General features: G+C 41.0%; 1 protein-coding gene across 1 annotated transcript in view; it reads right to left on the minus strand.

Annotated features, from left to right (window-relative positions):
* Positions 1 to 2,284: 2,284 nt before the first annotated feature.
* The window catches only part of LOC115018597 (polypeptide N-acetylgalactosaminyltransferase 10-like), a 49,059-nt gene continuing 32,026 nt past the window's right edge, over positions 2,285 to 19,317 (minus strand). Inside the window, exons 5-14 of the mRNA XM_029447653.1 lie at positions 17,419 to 17,604; positions 15,043 to 15,226; positions 12,636 to 12,753; positions 8,751 to 8,858; positions 6,220 to 6,441; positions 4,903 to 5,019; positions 4,216 to 4,365; positions 3,045 to 3,278; positions 2,770 to 2,931; positions 2,285 to 2,644 (exon numbers count right to left, since the gene is read on the minus strand). Of these exons, the coding sequence (XP_029303513.1) occupies positions 3,114 to 3,278; positions 4,216 to 4,365; positions 4,903 to 5,019; positions 6,220 to 6,441; positions 8,751 to 8,858; positions 12,636 to 12,753; positions 15,043 to 15,226; positions 17,419 to 17,604 (1,250 nt within the window). The 3' untranslated portion in view covers positions 2,285 to 2,644; positions 2,770 to 2,931; positions 3,045 to 3,113. The remainder of the gene's footprint in view (positions 2,645 to 2,769; positions 2,932 to 3,044; positions 3,279 to 4,215; positions 4,366 to 4,902; positions 5,020 to 6,219; positions 6,442 to 8,750; positions 8,859 to 12,635; positions 12,754 to 15,042; positions 15,227 to 17,418; positions 17,605 to 19,317) is intronic.

The raw sequence follows: 19,317 nt of genomic DNA on the forward strand, positions 1-19,317 counted from the left end.
TCTTGAAATAATTGCGTGGAAAAAAACCACTCTGTGATGATCTCAGTGATCATCAATGCAGCCGATCTTTAGAAAGCCAACAGAAATAACTGATGACAGTTGTTCTTGAAGTTTGTCGTTATTTTTCCAGAAGCGAGAACTCAATCTCAGATATGTCTTTTACTTTTAGAGCTGATAGTTCCAGAAGCGGAGGAGACTCTGAAGAGATTCAATTCCAGGCCGGAAGGCGTGTTGATTAAAAAGGCAGTTTTTTTGTTTTTGTTTTTGGACGTTATTAGTGTGGGATGCATCACTGCTGACCTCTGTGGTGAGAAACACACCGATGCTTTCCCTGTAGTGTAAATACAGAACACACACTCTAGCAGTGTGTTGAGTCACGGTGTACTTGTTGATGGATATTGCCAACGCAATATACGAAGCGAATGGAGAAACTAATCGCAGCTGCACAACTTTACGACACATTGCAGAGATTAGTGACACAGCTCCAGGTATTGATATTAGATATTCTTTAAATAAAACTGTATTCTATGAACATGAGACCACAAAACAAGTGTAATTATATAGTGCGTAACTGTGCAATGCTGAACATCTGAAACTGTCTTTGGTTTTGAAATATCTGAGGGTAATGACATGAAGCCAAGTTCATTCATGTTCAATTTAACGGTCTGGGAAAACATACTTTCAATAGAGGTCTTTGTCTCCGACGAGCAAATTGCAGCTGCACCTCCAGTGAGGTTCCCATTAATAAATATATTAAAATCAATATAAGTACCAGATGCTTGTATTAATAAATTATACAAGACGGAAAGTCTTTCAAAAATATAAATTTAAATATCATGTGTTTGGGGAGTACTGCGGATAAATGACACTTGGACTACACTGCACAAGTTGTGTGAGAGATGGTAAGTGGTTTTGCTGTTCTTAAACATGGCCTCCATTTACTTCAATGTTTCAAGACTTTTGTCCATTTTTGGATTCCCCATTCCATCGCGGAGGTGTGCGGGAAAACAGTTCTCTTTCTCGGTGCATTAAACTCTGGATCTTTCTTGTAGATGGCCTCTCTGCAATGAACAGCTCCACAAAGGTCATATTTTCTTTTTTTCCCCCCCAATAATGCAGGTGTCTCTTAAAACCATTTACATCTACTGTAGGTTAAAGGGGCTATGAAGTGGATTTGCAATAGGCCTGATGCAGAGATGTCATTGTGTGCCACTACGACTGATGCATCCAATGTGGGCTCTTGAAAAGATGTTCTAACCCTGTGAGCACATTTGTTCGCATGTGTACTGTGTGTGGAAGTCTGAAGCTGCATAATGTATTTGTGAATGACCGCCAGAGGACTAAAATGGAACACCTGGTAATTATAGAGTAATATTGTGCAAACAGATGATAGTTGGAGCCATTTCTGCAGCGGCTGCACTGTCTGTTTGTTTGTTTGACCTTAGTGACATTAGACAGCCAATAAGGTCCTCAGACTTGAATTGCCACTCAGGTTGATGACTCACTCTGTCAATAAAAAATGTGAAAGTGGCAAATAATCTTTGGGTCTCTGCAGCTGCTGCCCTTTGTAGGGAAATATTAGCTTGCTGTGCAGGTTTCGTCCCCAGGCTGAGCAGAGATGATGAGTTTGTGTGACCTCGGCTTTTATCAGATTTCCAATAAGATGTCTTTGCTCATACACAGGGGCTAAGTCAAGGACCTTAGTGGTCAAATACACAATGCAGGAGTGGGCGTGCATAATTAAGAACACATTAGCAATCTTTGTCTCATTATCATGTAAATGTTTTCGCTGTGGATCAAGTAATCTTCAGCTCCGACGACCTTAGTTCAATTTCAAGTGGATGTTTAAAAACATTTGTTAGCAAATGTTAATAACTAAGCAATTAAGCAAGTAAAATGCTTCTAAAGTTCAACCTTCTCATGTGACCAACAAGAAAATGTTCTTTGTAAATAATACCTGCAAGAGGATATTTGGTAAAACAACTGGAAGGATGTGAGAACTTTACCGGCTCGTGTTTGGCGTGCCGAATGCTGGGATGTCATTTATACATTGTTTTTGTACTTTGACTGAGTCATGTGGAAACTATAACTACGTTAACTTCAGCCGGTAGTTCTCTACACCTGTTGAACATCTACCAACCATCGATGATGTACGATTTGTCTTCACTGCTCAAGCGTCAAAGATGTGTGATCACATGACTTTTACTGAAGACAGCGGCCATCAGTCTCAGTAAGCAGCATAACATATTATAAGCATTCAAATAAAAACAGAAATGGACATAACTTCTGTAACTTTTTTGCTTTATTGCTCAGTAGAAAAAAAATGCACTTTAGAGACGAGTCTGTACAAGATTGGGTTCCTTCTGGGAAAGATATCTCCTTGCAATTCGTCTGCACGCTGTGCAGGAATAATTGTTTTTTTTCCAGCTTCCATAGAGTTTTGGCTTGCACAAAGCATGTCCCCATCTGCTGTTTTGGTATCTTTGATGAATGTGTAGGAAGCAGGTATTTCCCCATTGTTGGAATTGTTAAGGCAACAATTGAAAAGAGGCAAACGAATAGATAATCCATTAAATCCAGCAGAGTTTGTGTTTTTCACACAGGTGTTTTCTGGGTTTCCAGGCTTCACCGTGGGTCTCCCACCCTGAGGAAGAACAGAATGCACACAATGAATGAAATAGATTTGTTTAAATCATCTGTATTTTTAAGGAAGTGAACTTTAATTGACAGTAGATGGAGACAGTTGGAGGCATTGGTGCTCAGCTTCACCTTCTTCCTCATCATAAGCCCATACTGTATGATTGGATTCTGGGTGTTGTAGTGTGCGGGCCGACCAGCTTTTCTGCTTATAGCCAGCATTCTGGATTGCGGCTGTACCACGGGGAATGTTCCTGAAGCAGCACATTATTCACTTGAAGCTTCCAATCTTATCTGGACGACAGTGAAACAGAGTTATTGTCAACAAATCCCACAAAAAGTTAACTTGAAGGAAAGCACCATTTTGTGTTCCTGAGAAAGCAGGGACGAATAAATGTATTATTCACCTGATCAAGGTGATCGTTGTTTCATGGTATTTTTCTTTGGAAGACGTCTCATCTCAACGTCCAGTGGCCTCACTTGGCGCCCCGGTTGAAGTGCTCCAGCACGGTGGCGTTGGTTCTTTCAAACAGCCACTGCTGGCTAAGAGAGGAGGGTTCGCACGTGTTCATGAAGACTCGCCGCTCGCTCGGGCTGCTGTCAATACAGCTGTTACTGACGGGGTGATACAGACTCTTATCCTGCAGGAAACAGAACAGCCATGTAAGTTGTACGTTACACTTTTTCACAAGGCCTTTATGTCCTTCCTCGTGTTACTTTAAAGGCTTTTTAGTGAAAGATTAAATCACGTACTTTGCATTATATTCCTGCCAAAACAAAGTATTTGTTCCACTGTGATTGTTAAACCATTAAATACGACTCATCCCACAATGATTTCTAAAACAGACTGCTATCTGGGTTTTTTCCCACAGTACTGGTTGTTGTTGTACTAAATCTGTAGACACACACTCACAGATTATACCAATTTGTATTTTTTTAACTTTATGTATTACTATGGATTTGTAATATGAACAATATCCCAGGGGCACCGACATGAGGTCAAGATTTAGTTTGAATATTTCATTCTGTGCCAATAAATAATATTTTAGAACTTCACTCCTGACATTCCCCCTCCCTTTAGCTCTGGTTTGATCTCCACTGTCGAGTTCAAACATATTGACTAGAGAAGCTTTTAAGCCACTGGATGTTTTAAAAATGTCTGACTATTGCAACCCTAATGGTAGCATAAAACCCCCCCCACTGTTGCAGACATCAGTCCCACAGATCTGAGTGAAGGACGTTGGGCTGAAAGCAACAGAGTCACCAGGATTGTCCTATTTTTGTAATAGTTATAATAAGCCATCGCATAGTGGCTTTCAAGAAACATGAACACGGGGAGTGTAGCATCTGCTATTTATGCATCCTGCAATTTTCCCTCACATTCATTTAATTAGATGTTTACCAGATGGCCACCATTATGTTCAAATTATTCATTAATTGACTTAAATGATGCTTAGCTGACCAAAGAAGTCACAACAGCAGTACAGTTTGAAGGCTGAAAAGAGGATACAGCTGTAAAGAGAACCATCTTTTTGCAAGGAGTAAACTCTCACTGCCTTTTACTTCCCTCTGCCGTACCTCTCTGTAGCGCCACAGCTGGTTCCCCTTCATGCCGTGACAGTCGTACAGGGTGACAGGGCTGTTGTGGGAGACGGCGTCGAAGCAGACCTTCCTCGTGTGCATCGGGTCACCCACCCGGATATCCTCCCTCCAACCAAATGTTAACACCTGCAGGGAACACATCTCAACTGTAACAAACACCGTTTCCCTTCTCTTCCTGTGGTTTCTTTTCATGTGAGAGCATGATGCTGGTGCGTCATATAGTGTGCACATTGTAAAGCCACCTGAACCAACCTTTGATTTTGGGCTAAATTTAAGAAAGGCGGCAAACAATCTGGCTGTTCCGAACGGGCATGTTTTGAACAGGCACTGCTCTTAATATCAAACGACAGCTGAATCTGTACAAAATGTCATCAAGAGCCACAAGAGCCACGCTGGTGCGGCTAATTATACCCAAAGAAATGACTTGATTAAAAACACAAAGGCCTTTCCATCTGTTCAGTTGTGAAACAACTGGCCAATGGGCAAACCTAACCATTAACCCTTGTGTGAGCGTCTTCATGTGTCATGTTGTCTTTTCAGGTTCAACGTGTGCTGTGCAGCACTCCAACCAACGAGCATGAAGGGACTGCTGTGCACAAAACTCCCAGGTTTGGACATTGAGACCTCATAAGATATTTTGCAAGAGAAATGAATGACCCTCACCTGTCCATGACTCCAGGCCACCTCGCCCCGCCCTTTCACACAGTTCTCCAGGCGGATGGGGCTCCCTGACACAAAGTGTTTGATCTCCATACACATCCCGCTGCCCATGTTCCGGATCTACAAAACATGTACACAAAAAAACACTCGCCGTCACAAATACAGGAACTACTTGTTGAACATTCCGCACTGTATTTCATCACACGTCTCTTGTCACTTTGCAACCTATAAGATGACATGTGGGTTATACTGACTATTGATCTGCGTAACATAATCCGTTTTCAGTATATATCTCCTCTGTCCAGTGCCCTCATTCAACAATGATGTTATCACAGCTCTTTTTTTATTACACAACAGAACATATACCTTCGTTCCAGAGCACTCTGTACGGTCGGTTTGCCGTTTGTTCAGTAGTTCAATGTTTGTTGTTGGTTTTTTTTTTACACTTGGAAAGCACCAAAGGCATGTTTGGCCCCTGTGTGTGCACCCACGATGTTGTGATGAGAGTTGCAGTATGCAAGAAGAGAAGACAAGAATCTGCTTAAGATTCATCACTAGAGAAACTGATATCCTGTCTGTGTCCAGCACTAGAGCCTCCACCCACCTTAGCTGGACTATCTACTGTAACTCTTGTATTAATGACACATACCTTACCTTCTATCTATCTATCTATCTATCATTGTATTTGTCAACAAATGTAGACTAAAGGAAGTGGTTCATTTATGTGTAAATGATTCAGAATTTCACAAAGTATGGTCATGGTGAATACACGCATTTCAAAGTGTTTGGTCGTTCCAAGAACCAGAGTAATGGAAGGAGCCTTTAGGCATTAAAAAAGGTTTTCCATATAATTTAAGGGGAGGCAGAAACTGCTGATGTATTCAAACAAAGGATAAAAACACAGTTTTAACTTTGCTTTCGGCTAATGAGCAGTTTATGCTCATTCCCCTTCCTTTGATAGTGTTATTCCTCTTAGTTTCTCTGCAGACTTTCTTTTTATTTCTGAAGTAATGAGAAGAGGACCTTCACCAGTCATAGACAGTACACACTTTAAAAAAACATGTTACAGCTGACAGGTGGTAGTTCATTGCCTTATTATCCGATGACATCATTCAGGTGTGCATTAGAGCATATACATCTCTGAAACGATAAAATGTGCGCTGCAAATACAGTTTGATATACTGTTCAGTAATGTAAGAGTAAGTGCAGATAATAAAATAATAAGTTTGTCGTGCATGCAAGCTGTAAATGTCTTTGTACCTCTTCTTTTCCATGCAATCTGCAAATCTCTGCAAAGTAGTTTCTTAAAGTAATCCTTACCTCTCCCCATGCAGCCGCAGGAGGCTCCACCATTGGGTAGTGTTTGGGCAGATCCCAGGCCACCTCGCTCATAAACCACTTGAAGCTCTTGCAGTTGAGGCGGTTCCTAAGCTCTTTCTGGGCCGTCATGTCACCTGCCGACAGGTGGCGGTACTCAGGGCGACGCTGGTAGACATATTCGCCGTATTCGTCCATCCACACCTCTGCCACACGTTTCAGGTTCTGAAATAAAAGCAAGGAGAGAGTCAGCTGGAAAGACTCCTTCACTACTTCCTACTTTTCTTAGCAGGCATCTCAAAGTCTGCCAGAATGTCTAAGAGCATCCCACAGATGCACACAAAACACCACAGTCCCTGGCAGCGGGGAGGATCTTTTGAAACGACATTGAACTGTTTTGTGAATATAAATGTTTACATAGTCTGCAGTTAGTATTGTAAATTGGTCTCAGAGAGTCTGACAAAGGCTCCCATTTATTGACCCTGCCGAGGAATAATAACCCTACATCAACATGTTGCCACTTTGCTGCAGCTGTTAAAATAGTTTTTGCCATTGAAATCCATTTTGAGCCAAGTGAAAATCGAGCTGACCTTATCTGTTCGATACCATGAATAGAGTTTTATTTGGGAGTACTGTGGCACTTTTGATAAATAATAATCCCAGCTATTTCAAATGTATGCAGGGAGCAAGCCTGGGTTCATTTTAGTACCTTTATATAAATGTTCTCTTTCATCTGCAGGGTCATGCTGATTCAGGACCATCAGCATTCCAAAGAGGTCCATTAAAGACTAAAACATCAAAACAAAGACCCGTGCCTTTCACTTGCATACTGAGCCAAGTCTCAAGCTGAGGTAGAGGCATACATAATGAATGTTAGGCTACACCCCAGATGATTTAGCACTTTTAGACAATTTCTCATTCCGTGTAGATACTTTGAAGCGTAAAAGGAACAAAGAAACTTAAGCTCATTCTTCACAGTAACACCTGCAAAGGATAACAATTTTAGATAGTGGATACACTGAAGATGCTGAGCCGACTGTAAAGTGCTCTCGAGCATGGAGGAGAAAGAGGAGAGTACTTAGTAGAGCATCATTGAAAGACTAGCTCACAGTAGGATGATGTGTAAGTGCATAGTATGTGTTTACACGTGTGTATTATTCATGTATGTGTGTGTGTGTCCCTTTATTTGTGTACTTTAGCTTATGCATTCAGTTACACTTCATTTGTGTTCAGTTTCATTGTTTGGTGCAGTTCAAGGTCACAGAAGGTGTGTGTGTGTGTGTGTGTGTGTGTGTGTGTGTGTGTGTGTGTGTGTGTGTGTGAATTACTTTTCCAAATCCTTGTACCCGAATAGCTAAATATTTCCTGAGCGTATTTTCAGCACGAAGCCAAATAAATCTTTTTTTTGTTCTGGTTTTGAGAACTAAATAAAACTGGAATTTAAATACTGAACAGCCCATGTGTGTGCGTGTGTGTGTGTGTGTGTGTGTGTGTGTGTGTGAATACTGCAGAACACTAATAAAGTTAGAATCAATTTTGCTGATAAGATGGCATTTTTAATTTTGCCAGAGCATAATTGGATTTTGAGTAATTTATTGTTCAATGGAGAAGTCTTACTGATAAGAGTTTTTTAATAGACACGAGGAACACGAAGAGGAACTGCTAATAAAACAGGACTACTATAAACAGGTAGAATGCTGTGTCGTTGCTGTGAATGAGCTTTGCGGTCTGTGACATTCAAAAGCTTCACAATAGACACGTAATATTCAGAACAGTCTTCCAGTTTAGAAATAACAGTATTATTACTACTTCATGCCAATCACTCTGTGAAACCGTTGTGTAATGTCTTCGGTGGTTCCAAAGGGGCTTTGTCAAGTCTGACAAAACAAGCCCAGATGATGTTATCCGGGTCAAGCTTTGTGCTTGGAGACTACATTTGTAAAAGACCAGCTTTACAAGGCAGGCACCGTCTAATAAAAAAGGCAATATTGAGCAGTATTATCGGAAGCGTAAGATCAAGTGTTTTTGGAGGTTGCTCAATACAAGGCAGGATAGATGGTATACTTTAACATTAGTAAAGAGGATTTAATTGTAGAAAACACAGAATGCACGTATTCAAATATAGCCTGCATTGCTTCTATCGTTTATTGGTTTCCTATTATATTTTGTGGATCTTTGATCACTTGAGTTTCACCTGTCTTTATCCCATGATGAACAACATACAAAAACAGAAGCACAAACAGCAGGTTGTGTCAAAAGAGCTCACATGATTATAAGACTTAGGATCTGAATGGAGCCAGTACAGATTCGTTATGCTTCGATTAGCCCTGATATCAATTGTACAGAGTAATCCTACATACAATGTAATGTAATCCATTGTTGTGTTGGGACTCAGATGTAGTAGAGGTGATGTGACAGCATTGTACTGACACTGAACCCCAGTAGCAGACAGTATAGTACACATCTGTGACTGATCTGCTGTATTGTATTTTGATATTAACTGTGGAGGCATACAGTACAGCGTGAAGAATTACCTTCGCCAAGCTGATCCCACCAGGGACTTTGTAGGGGACGTACTTCCTATAGATGTGTCCTACCCTGGAGCAGGGGATGTCCTCCATCAGACCACCACACATCCACACCTACAGAGAGAGAGAGAGAGAGAGAGAGGGGGAAAGCTCTTTCATCGGACGGATCTCTATGGTATATGGAAGCTTTCGCCATCCCAGCATTCAAAGAGAGGAAGTTGAGGAAAGGTAGAAGAAAGGTGAAGGAAGGAGACGATGAAGGAGACGAGCAAGAGATTGATGGCTTAGAAGAAAGAGGCATGAAGTACAGTGGTTCTAACAGGCTTATAAATCCTGAGAGACTAAGAGAGGATGAGAGGAGTGAATTTGGAAGGGAGAGGATATAAAGATAAAATGGCAGGATGATGGAGGAAGAAAATAAGACACCAAAACCAAATGATGATATGATGGTGACCTGACTTCCCCTGAGCGGGGTCAGATTAGAGAAACACTGAGCCACTGGGTTAACTATTTTTTTAACAGTGTTTAAATGTAGCTGAGATTGGAGAAATGATGGCAACTGCAAAAGCTTTTCAGGAAAACAAGGCCTCCTGCCTCTTTCAATGAGGTTTGAATATGTTTTAAGCACCCTAATGTACTTGTGTTAAGTGCAAACAAGCCTTCCTTTACGGTCAATTTTATGTTGCGTATTTTCCTTTCCCTCGTCATAACTGAGACGTCTACTGTAGCCGGGGCTCCTCGTTTTAATCCTCCAACTATAATGAAGACAACAGTGAGGATTCTCTTTCTTGGCTTGCAATGTTGAAAATAAACCTTGAGAAAGAAAAGGGTGGCAATGAAGAGGATGACGATGAAAGAAAGGCTTAGAAACAGCAGGCGAGATGGAACAAAAGGTTTTGTTTTCAAGACAATAGCAAAATGAAAAGTAGGCAAATGAAAAGATGGATTTAAACGAGCTAAGTATGAAAAGAAAGAGGTGTAGGGCTTCCAAATTGTTTCAGCACAGTTTAGTGCTTTAATATGTAAATATGATTTAAGCTGTTTGAAGTTTAGGAGGCATGTTGAAGCTGCTGTGAGTTCAAGAACATGGACAGGAACAAAATGAACATTAAATATACATATTTTACATATTATTTTACATTTTGTCCACCGGCCATGACGTGACTACAGGTCGACCTCATTGCAGTTCATTGAAAAGCATTACACTGAGTAGTCCAAGCAATATTGATTACAATCATTGTCCAGCTATATAACAGCCGCAGCAAGTCCATCATGATGCATTGATTATTAATGTTCTGAATGCAGACGGGAGATCAGGCCTCATAAAAATAACATTTCCACATGTGAAACCAAGTCAATGTTCACTTTATTTGACTTTACTTTTATTACGTTACTTAACCAACGCCGGTTCATTTCACAAACCTTTAAGTAAATGTACTTTTCAACCCAAACCCTCAGTCTCTCCCTGAGCCTCAGCAAGAAGTCTTGTTGCGCAAGTAAACTGTAAAATTAAGAAAACCAAATGTATTTTTTAAGCTGTATGCACTGTAAACGAGCGGATCTGTTCTTCCCGTGAAGACGGCAGATTATTTTGAAAAATGCACGTTAATAAACACGTTGTCCCCGACGCGTCCAGCACTGACAACTACAGTCTCCCTGGTGTGTTGCAGAGGAAGCTCCACCACCAGTGAACCTACTCAGATCACACAGGTGAAGGCTACACAGCTCAGCTGATGGAGAGAAACTACAGAAGAACAGAATTCAACCTGCATGAATAAAACTTATGACTAAAAGTGCAACTTCAGCTGTCTCTATTGGTGTCTTTGAATATATAAAAATAAAGTGCACACAGGTCAGTACATACTGTAATTTATGTGCTTGCTTTAACTACCTGAATACTAATAGTGTCCTAACCAAAGCCTGGCAGAGATAAAACAGGAACGCTTTAAAGGTTAGCACGGGCTTCTATTTTTAACCAACAGATGGTTGACATGTTAATTGTTGGGTTTGCCTGGTTTGACAATAACTTGATAATAAGCAGAATGTAAAACATTCCACTTGCCATTAACAATACATGTATTTGCATTTGGCCAACATAGACTGTTTGATGGTGTTGTCATGGAAACAAGCAGCAGACGATGTTGTCGAGAAACTCACTGGCCAATATGGAAAAGTGTAAGTAAGTAGCCCACTATCAATCCGAAATTATGAACGCTGCAGTAATGAATAAAAAAACATCATGTACTTTATTTTTTAATGTATGCTTTTAGAGAAAGTTTTCTTCTGCCAACAGTTTGCCAGTTAGCTAACTTTTACTGGGAATAACTACTTTTTACTTTTTTATCCATGGAGGTTTAATTATTTCTGCCTCCAGAGCAGCTCTGTCTCTGATGATGAACTGTTTGCATAACTGAAACTCCTATCTGCCGGAGCGATATAAAAAAATCCCCCATCAGTTTTATGCCTTGCACTATCCTCTGGCTCGGCATGCGAGGTCATATTGTCTCTGGGCTCCGATGTGCTGACATTATTTCACCGTGAGAGTTAGAAATGCTTGATGTTCCCATACCAGTGTGACCAGGAAGGAGCTTTAGATTAACTGTACCCGGGAACGAGGCGATTGTGTTTCACGTACAAACCGGGGCAGGCTGTCCACGGGAGAAGCGGGTCGGTTGTACGGATTAGAACGAGAGCCTGTTAATCTCTTCACCTCAGGAGACTGGGTCTCTGCTCTGTATCATCTAATGGGAATCTTAATAAAAAAGGAAACCAAATTGAATATCTGTGGGCATAAAGTAGGGTTAAGAGGCACGGCTAGGCATGTGCTGATAGCTAAATGTAATGGTATGATAATCATGGCCAAAAGTAATAACCTTAGCATGGAATATTATCTCAGTAATTACTTAAATAAGATGAAAAGCTTCAAACAGTATTAAAACATATATATTTCATGTGTTTTCTGATCTGCCACCGCTATGGTTAAGGTTCGGTGAGGCAAAACAACTAATTGGTTAAGGTCAGGGAATAAACTGAGGTCACGGTTAAGAGAACCGGTAGGTAGCCAAACAGGAATCTTCATTCTCTTGTTAAACATAATACAGATATACAAATAAAAACATTGATGAACACTGGGGAATATCCTTTTCTCGTGCAAACCAAAACATGCAGGTCAGAGGTCAGCTACGTCACATGCTCCAAGGAGCTCGTGTCAACATGTGGGATGAAATGGGAACACGGCCGTTTTATAATTAGGAATACAAAAAGGGATCATCTGTGTATTCGAATCGCTTTGTCTACATGTTGTGTTCTTCTTACAGCTGTGTCATTGATTTTGGGAGTTAGAGAAAACATGATTACAGAAAGGCTAGTTAAAATGTGGACGAAAAGCAGCCAGAGAGAAATGCTAATACATTAGAAATCGACTCAAAAACAAAACAAAGGCTTTCATTACCTTCTCCGAAGAGGTTATGCTTTTGGTTTGTTTGTCAGCAGGATTACAGGAAAAAATAATTGCCTGATTTTCATAAAACTTACTAGAAGGAAGTTGTATGGGGCCGAGGAAGAACCTATTCAGACTGTGGAACGGATAAACACACATCATGTTTCCCTCTCAGAGTGCCCATTTGACAGAAATCAAAAGATAAGAGGATGATGGCATTGCTTGCAAGAGGAAGTATTTTTTAGTATAATTACGTTAATGACCCTGATGCAACGACAAAGGGCTACAAAGTTGGCCGCATGGTTACGGGATGTTAAGAAAATATACAGAAATCGTATCTGTAATTTATAGATTTTTTTATCAGTCAGTGGTTAATATACGTCGAAGAACATTATCTCACCATCCCATCCACAATATGAGAAACTGTGTATTTCCAATTTGATCTCATTTACCTTGAAGGAGATCTCGTACTGTTCTCCTCCCCAGATCTCCAGACCCGTGTCATAACCTCCCAGCTCCCAGAACCACTTCCTGTCCACGGCAAACAGTCCACCTGCCATCACCGGTGACCTGCAAGACACACAACATTCACACATGTTGCACAACGGCTGCACCCAAAACTATAACATTTCCATGCAGAGTGGATGCATCACTTTCCACTTCTCACCTGCCAAAGAACTTCTAAATACATTTAAGATCCACTCACAAACTACTGCAACAACAAAGGAACAAAGATGGAGCGAGAAAAAGCAAGGAGACAATCAGAAATCATGTTCTTGCTGTTCATATTGAAACAGGTCAGCAGGCTTGTATTAGAAATGTGATGATCTCTCGATCAAATATAAAAAGGTTGAGACAGAAATGCTTCCCAATGATGATGTTTGGTTTGGTAAGGTATCACCTTAACCTGGGTCTTTATCCCAAGTTCAATCTGAAAGCACACAGCAAATAAAACAGTTGTGTCCGCTCGTGTTTGAAGGCGTCACTGCGAAGGTCAGGTTGTATCAATTGCAGAGATTTCTCGAATCTTTCACCAAAATCTATTTCAATGAAATATAGTTCCATTTCAATAAGTGCATGTAGTTTACATGGCTTTTTATGAAACGCTTTTTATGAATCGAAGGCGGAATAAGGAAAGTGGTTTCTCAACAGATAAAAAAATATGAGTCTAGCGCAAGAACACAACACACAGAGACGCAGACAGCGAGTCAGAGTTCATACATTTATGGAGCCACTATTTCTATCCAGATAATGAAGATGCACTGAACAGTGCAGAACCAATTAACCCACAACAGAGCACTGTGGCTTCTGTCTGCTGTGACAAGCTCAGTGTCGCTGACTGCACGGCTTGTTAGCTGTTGTATCGCTGCTGCACTTGATTGTAGCTGCAGCACACCTGAGGCAGAACAATCAGGGCAGCAGGTGCAGATACACACGTTTATATTTGATTTCTTGAAAAGGAACCCAACTCTCTCTACCACAGGCTTTACTTTAACTTGATTAATACAACACTGATCTCAACAAGCAATCAAAACTCAATGTTTCTTATCTTGTTCTGGTATATACATGTACTGGAAGAAAATAAAGAAGGTGAAGCCTAAAAAGAGGCTTTGAGTGAGTGAAACAAGGAGAGTTAGTTAGAGAGCTGTATTCATACATCTCTTGTGTGAGAAAATTGTGAAGTGAGATTTGATCAGATCGGCATGTCGGCAGTGGACAGCGCTAGAGTCTCACTGGCTAATAAACTTTTCTATGGAGCAGCTGCAGTCAGATTACACAAAAGGGTTTGACTTTGCCTGGCATAATAAGCCATTGATCTACAAATTGGTCTAAATTTAAATTAGTATAAATTTGACCACAAAGGATGAGTTTGAAACATTGCAGGGGAATGGATTTAATTACCGCTGAGACAAAGTGAAGCAAAGGACTAAATGGAGCTACCGGCTTTTAGAAACTTCAGCTTTTGTGTGCGGTGTTAATTAGGAAAGCCCACATTGAGGTGACAAAAGATAACACTGTGCAGCCCTAATTACCCTCAGAAATTACACTATTGTCTACTGTCCAGCTGTTAATATTTTGTTTTCCAGAGTAAGCATGGTACACACACACACACACACACAGCACTTCTTCCTTCATCCTTTCCCTCACAATGCGGGACAGGTGCAGTCCATTCGGGACATTTAATTAGTCTGCTTTTACTGATAAAGTGACTATGCGTATTATACATATTGATTATCAGAAATAGGCAATTGGCCCCCGTTTGTAGATGCTCCACATGTAACATGTTGTGGATGTACGTAGGAGAACCACTGAGCAAAATCTTTAATTCATGTGTTGACACAGAGTCTACAGTAAGAAGAGCACTGCAGTGCACCAGTGAAGTGGTTGCTCAGAGGGTGTTTGGCTTCCACTGTACTGTCTGTTGAGTGAGCATATGGATTTCCTCCCCGCTGGGTTTTCAGATAAAGAGTAAAAAGTAACACTGGCTTTCAGCCTGTCATCATTGCCTACACACATCTGAAACATCAAGCTAATTGAGGTGGGAGTAGCGCACTACTCCATGGCGTGTTCTGTTCGGCACATTTAACGAGTCCTCTGGATGTAAATTGACTAGCGTAAAAAGAGTGTGTGTGTTGCCACAACTAGCATTACTTCCAGCAAAAAAAATTGCTCCTGGCCTGATGAAGATGCTAATCCTTCTCTTATTTTGATTAATGGAGCATTTTAACAAGCAACACAACAACACAAACAAGTGGCTTTATCAGACAGATGTTTAACAGATCAGCTGGGAAGAAGGGGAGATGATGATAACAATGATACCATCACTGATAGACAAAATCATTTTAAGTAATCACTCACTTGAAAGGTTCACTTGGGTCGTCGCCCTGCAGCTCCGGAGGGATGGGTATCCGTTTATAGTACATTTCCCAATCAAACGCCCCTCGCATGGCGTCCCCTGCCTGTGTGTCGTACCCAAAGTTGTCGTGGTCGATCACGTCGATCATCGGACACACGATGGTCTTCCTGTTCTGGACGATTCGGTCTGAGAAATACACACATTGTTCAGTTAAAAGAAAGTTATTTCACTGCTATTCAATGAAGAACCACAGCAAACACAAACAAGGCTTTAAGGGTGTGTGTGTGTGTGTGTGTGTGTGCATGTGTCCTTCACCTACAGTGGTAAAGGAAGAAAGGATGTATGTGTCTGTTTGTTTGTGCACTGTGACCCACAGTGCAACTGTTACGTGCCAGGCAGGTGGTGTGTTGGTCTTGCTGTGTTTTTCTCTCCTCCCCCTCTTCTCTCACCTGTCAGCTAATTAGGTGGTGATTACCTGATTGGCTGGCCTATCAGGAGGAAGGCCACTCAATAAAGGAGGACCAGGAAGAGCTGGGATAGTCTCTCTTCAGCCTGTGCCCAAACCAAGCAAATGATATACAGTTCTGTGCACGTTCATCCACGTAGAGACTTCTTTATTAGAAACACTAGTTTAGCAGGTTGTTGCCACCTCTGTATGTGTTTTACACTTATTATTAGATCAGTTAGTAAAGGCTTTTGTTTGTGTTTTGTTTTCAAGGACAGCAGTAGCCAGGCCTTGTTTTGTTATATTTCTTTCTTTTGTTTGGCTCAACCATTTGGTCCCTTCCTCAACCCTTCTTTTGAGAGTTCATTGGAACCAGTCTATTTGTGAAATAAACCATTATACACGTTCACTCCTACTTGTTGTTGTGTTATTGTCCCCCTCTTCCCCTAGCTACACCTTGGGGACGTAACAGTAACCATAACATATGTGTTTAACAGCAGCCAACAGAAAGGTTTAATGCATTAACGTTCCTGTTGCATGCTGGACATTCCTGAGGAAGAGCGACCTAGTGCTTTATAATGTGTTTTTGGCCATAAATGGTTTTGCTCCTTCACTTTGGCTCTTAAAATATATCTTTTTTTGACCCCTTATTCTACTGCATCCTGAATATATTGTTCGAAATGTACAGCTTCATATGTGTGAATCATTTCTTGCAGCAAGCCTAGCCTTGTTCCCAAGCTCAAAACACATTTTCAAGGTAACTTATGAGTGAGAGAGACTCACTTTCTTTGACTAGATGCCATCTGGATTAAGTAATGTACTGTAGGTGTGTAGTCCTATAAGAGTGAGTGTTCCCTTCCCTTCCTTAAAATTGGAAGTTATACATCACTACAGCTTATGATGTTGTTTTCATTTGAATGCCACACAAGATGCAAACCTGCAGTAGAAATGAAATTGTTCTCATCCTTTTGTAACTGCCTCCTTACCTTCTCCACATTATTATTCCAAGTGTCACAAAGTGCTGTAATGAACAGCCGCCTGTTTATGTTATGCACTGGCAGACACGCGTTCAATTCCCAAGTAGTGTGTATTGTGTGTGTGTGTGTGTGTGTGAACAGCTTGACATAGAGGTAACTTGGGTCATAAAGTTTGTTGTTACAATGGTTCCGTGGGGGACGGCACCATGCTGGGAAAAGGAGCCGAACATGAGTCCTTAATGAAAAAAGAGTAATTGAAAGAGTGAGCAAGTCCACCAGCCAGAAGAGAAATCGCTTAGTCTCACAGTGGGGCTTGTTTGTGTGTGCTCTGTTACTTAAATCCACTGCGAGAGGACCTTGAGATTGAGGACATCATTTTAAAAGAGAGGACATATTGGAAAAAAAGGACATTTTTTAATATGAAATGTATTTGGATGAGTGGGGACATTTTTGAGAAGGGCCAGGCAGCAGAAAAGATGGTGGATGAAAACCGTGACGGTCATCTGCATTCAGGAAATTCTGTTGCAGGTGGAAGTGGGTTTCGTCAGGCAATGAGGACGAAGAAGAATACATTGATGGTGAATGTATGCTGAAGTGTCTGCTTTCTTCAAGGCTGAAAGTGGACTGAGATTTATTAAGGTTTTATTTACCAAAACTAGGTTTATAAAACTGCCATTCTTTGTTGTTGTGTTCATTTCTGTTCACTTGCCCTAATGTGACAGTGTGACATACATGAGTTGCAGTTAGCTGGAAGGCTCAAGGCTTAGCAACTATTTGTTTGCTACAGCAAATGCATGTATTGCTAATGTAGCTAACGCTAACCGTAACGTTGTGGGTAATGGATTTGAGTCATGCTGATGGTCGTGAGGGTGATTAAGTACATTGTTACATATCTTAACAGGAATGTGGATGTAGCTAATCATTTTCATGACCCCTTGGTCCTTTGTGTTCCTCACCCAGCAGTGGAGGCAACCAGTTGACGTTGGCCTCACAGTGAGAGTCCAGGAAGGTGATGACTTCTCCTGTAGCGGCGCCGGCTCCAAGCAGGCGAGTCCTGATCAGCCCCTCCCTCTTCTTGGTCCTCAGGATGCGAACCTTGGGCATCCGCATCATGTACTCCTCCAGCGCCACCTTTAGGTGCTCTGCAGAGAGGGAAGGGGAGGAAGGAAGGAATACAGGAAGAGGCTCGTCAGTCCCATGATCAGTGCTGTCTTGTTTTTGTTTCCTCTTCTGAAATATTTTGTATTGGTTTCCCAGAATGCCCTGAAACAACCAACAGAGAAATGACTTTTAATCAACCACATGGCTTTTCATTGTTTGAGTGTTATTGGAAACATGTGTCTCTCCAAGATGCACTTCTGTTTGTGTGATTGTTTAACCGCAGCGCAAAGTGGTGACTGTAGAGAATGTACTGTAGCTGGCGTCAAGACCAGCAGCATTCTATGTTTTATTTATTACATTTTAAAACTAAATCTGGAATAATTGTAGGTCTGTAACCAAAATGTAGCACAGGCTGCAATTGTTTACATTTGAATACACTAAAAACACAATTGGCTGCAATTTGATTTAGGCAGCATGTTTTTACAATTTAAAAAATCACAACTTCTTGCAGTTTTAAGGAATTTACGACATGAATAGTATGTGAACCCATCATAACTACTTCCCTGTCTGAAAGCCAAATTATATATGTTGTTATATTTGCAGTTCACTGCAAAAACTAATAATTTACATTTAAGAAAGCTGACATTTATTAACAGGAAGGACATATAGGAAACAACATTGTTGTTCCATAATTGAATTGTCTACTGGGATGGACCTTTCCTTTACAGTGTGTCTGTTTAGTTGCATGTACACCAGAGAGGTTGCATTGCAGTGGTTCCTGCTGTACCCTGTGATGGACTGGCAACATGTCCAACATGTGCAGCTTGCCTCCTGCCCACTGCACGCTGGCAGTTGGGATATGCTCCAGCCCTCTGTGACCCTGCGCAAGATAAGCGGTTTAGAAAATTAATGAATGCCTCCTGCAGCAGCAGTGAAGGACATATTCAGGATGGTGGACATTTTTAAACAATTACACAAACAAACCTAACAAAAGAAAATTGTACAGGTCCCTCAATGCCTTTACATAAGAACATAACGTTGGGATGTTTCCATCTGCAATGAATCCGACTGACAAGCTGCAGGAAAGAGTTCATTAATACGGGGCAAATGCCTTCAACAAAATGATAAATGAATGATTGTTATATTGCATCAGTAAATACTCTAAACAGCCGACAACTCTGTGTCGCTGAGATGGACATGTATTGATTAATGACCAAGAGCACATTGTTTGCTTTGAAGAGAAACAAAGAGAATCAGACGTGACTCTCTTGCAGAGAAATGCTGCCTCCTTCTAGCCAAACTGTAGCAAGTGTCCAAAAGCTCTATAGAACCAAAGCGTTGTTAAAATCAGTAATGCTGTAGGATAAGCATAAGCCCTGTGACTGCCACTGTAATCCAATCACATCCATCACTGTAATCAAGTCAAAGATCTGCTTGCAAAGTTCAACTACCATTTGTCAAAGAAGCAGGTTAGTTTAATGGTCGCCCAGAGAAAAGGCTTTTTTATGATGTGATTAAGATGAGATTGAAGACTTTTCTATTCATGTTTTATTGCTCTTGATATAATGATTTAAGGGCGGTAATTCTTCATAAAAGGTCATTCATCTCCATCTTTTCGCTGGATGTGCGTAACATATTTGAACTCTGACGGGGTTTCTTTGTTTGTGGATGAAAAGCTTTATGTAAGTCTGAAACGTCTTGTGTTTCCACTGCAATACATTTGTTTGCCTTGATTGTAAGGGTTTGACAGGAGG

Source organism: Cottoperca gobio, chromosome 14, assembly GCF_900634415.1.
Source record: "Cottoperca gobio chromosome 14, fCotGob3.1, whole genome shotgun sequence".
NCBI classification, from domain to species: Eukaryota; Metazoa; Chordata; class Actinopteri; order Perciformes; family Bovichtidae; genus Cottoperca; species Cottoperca gobio.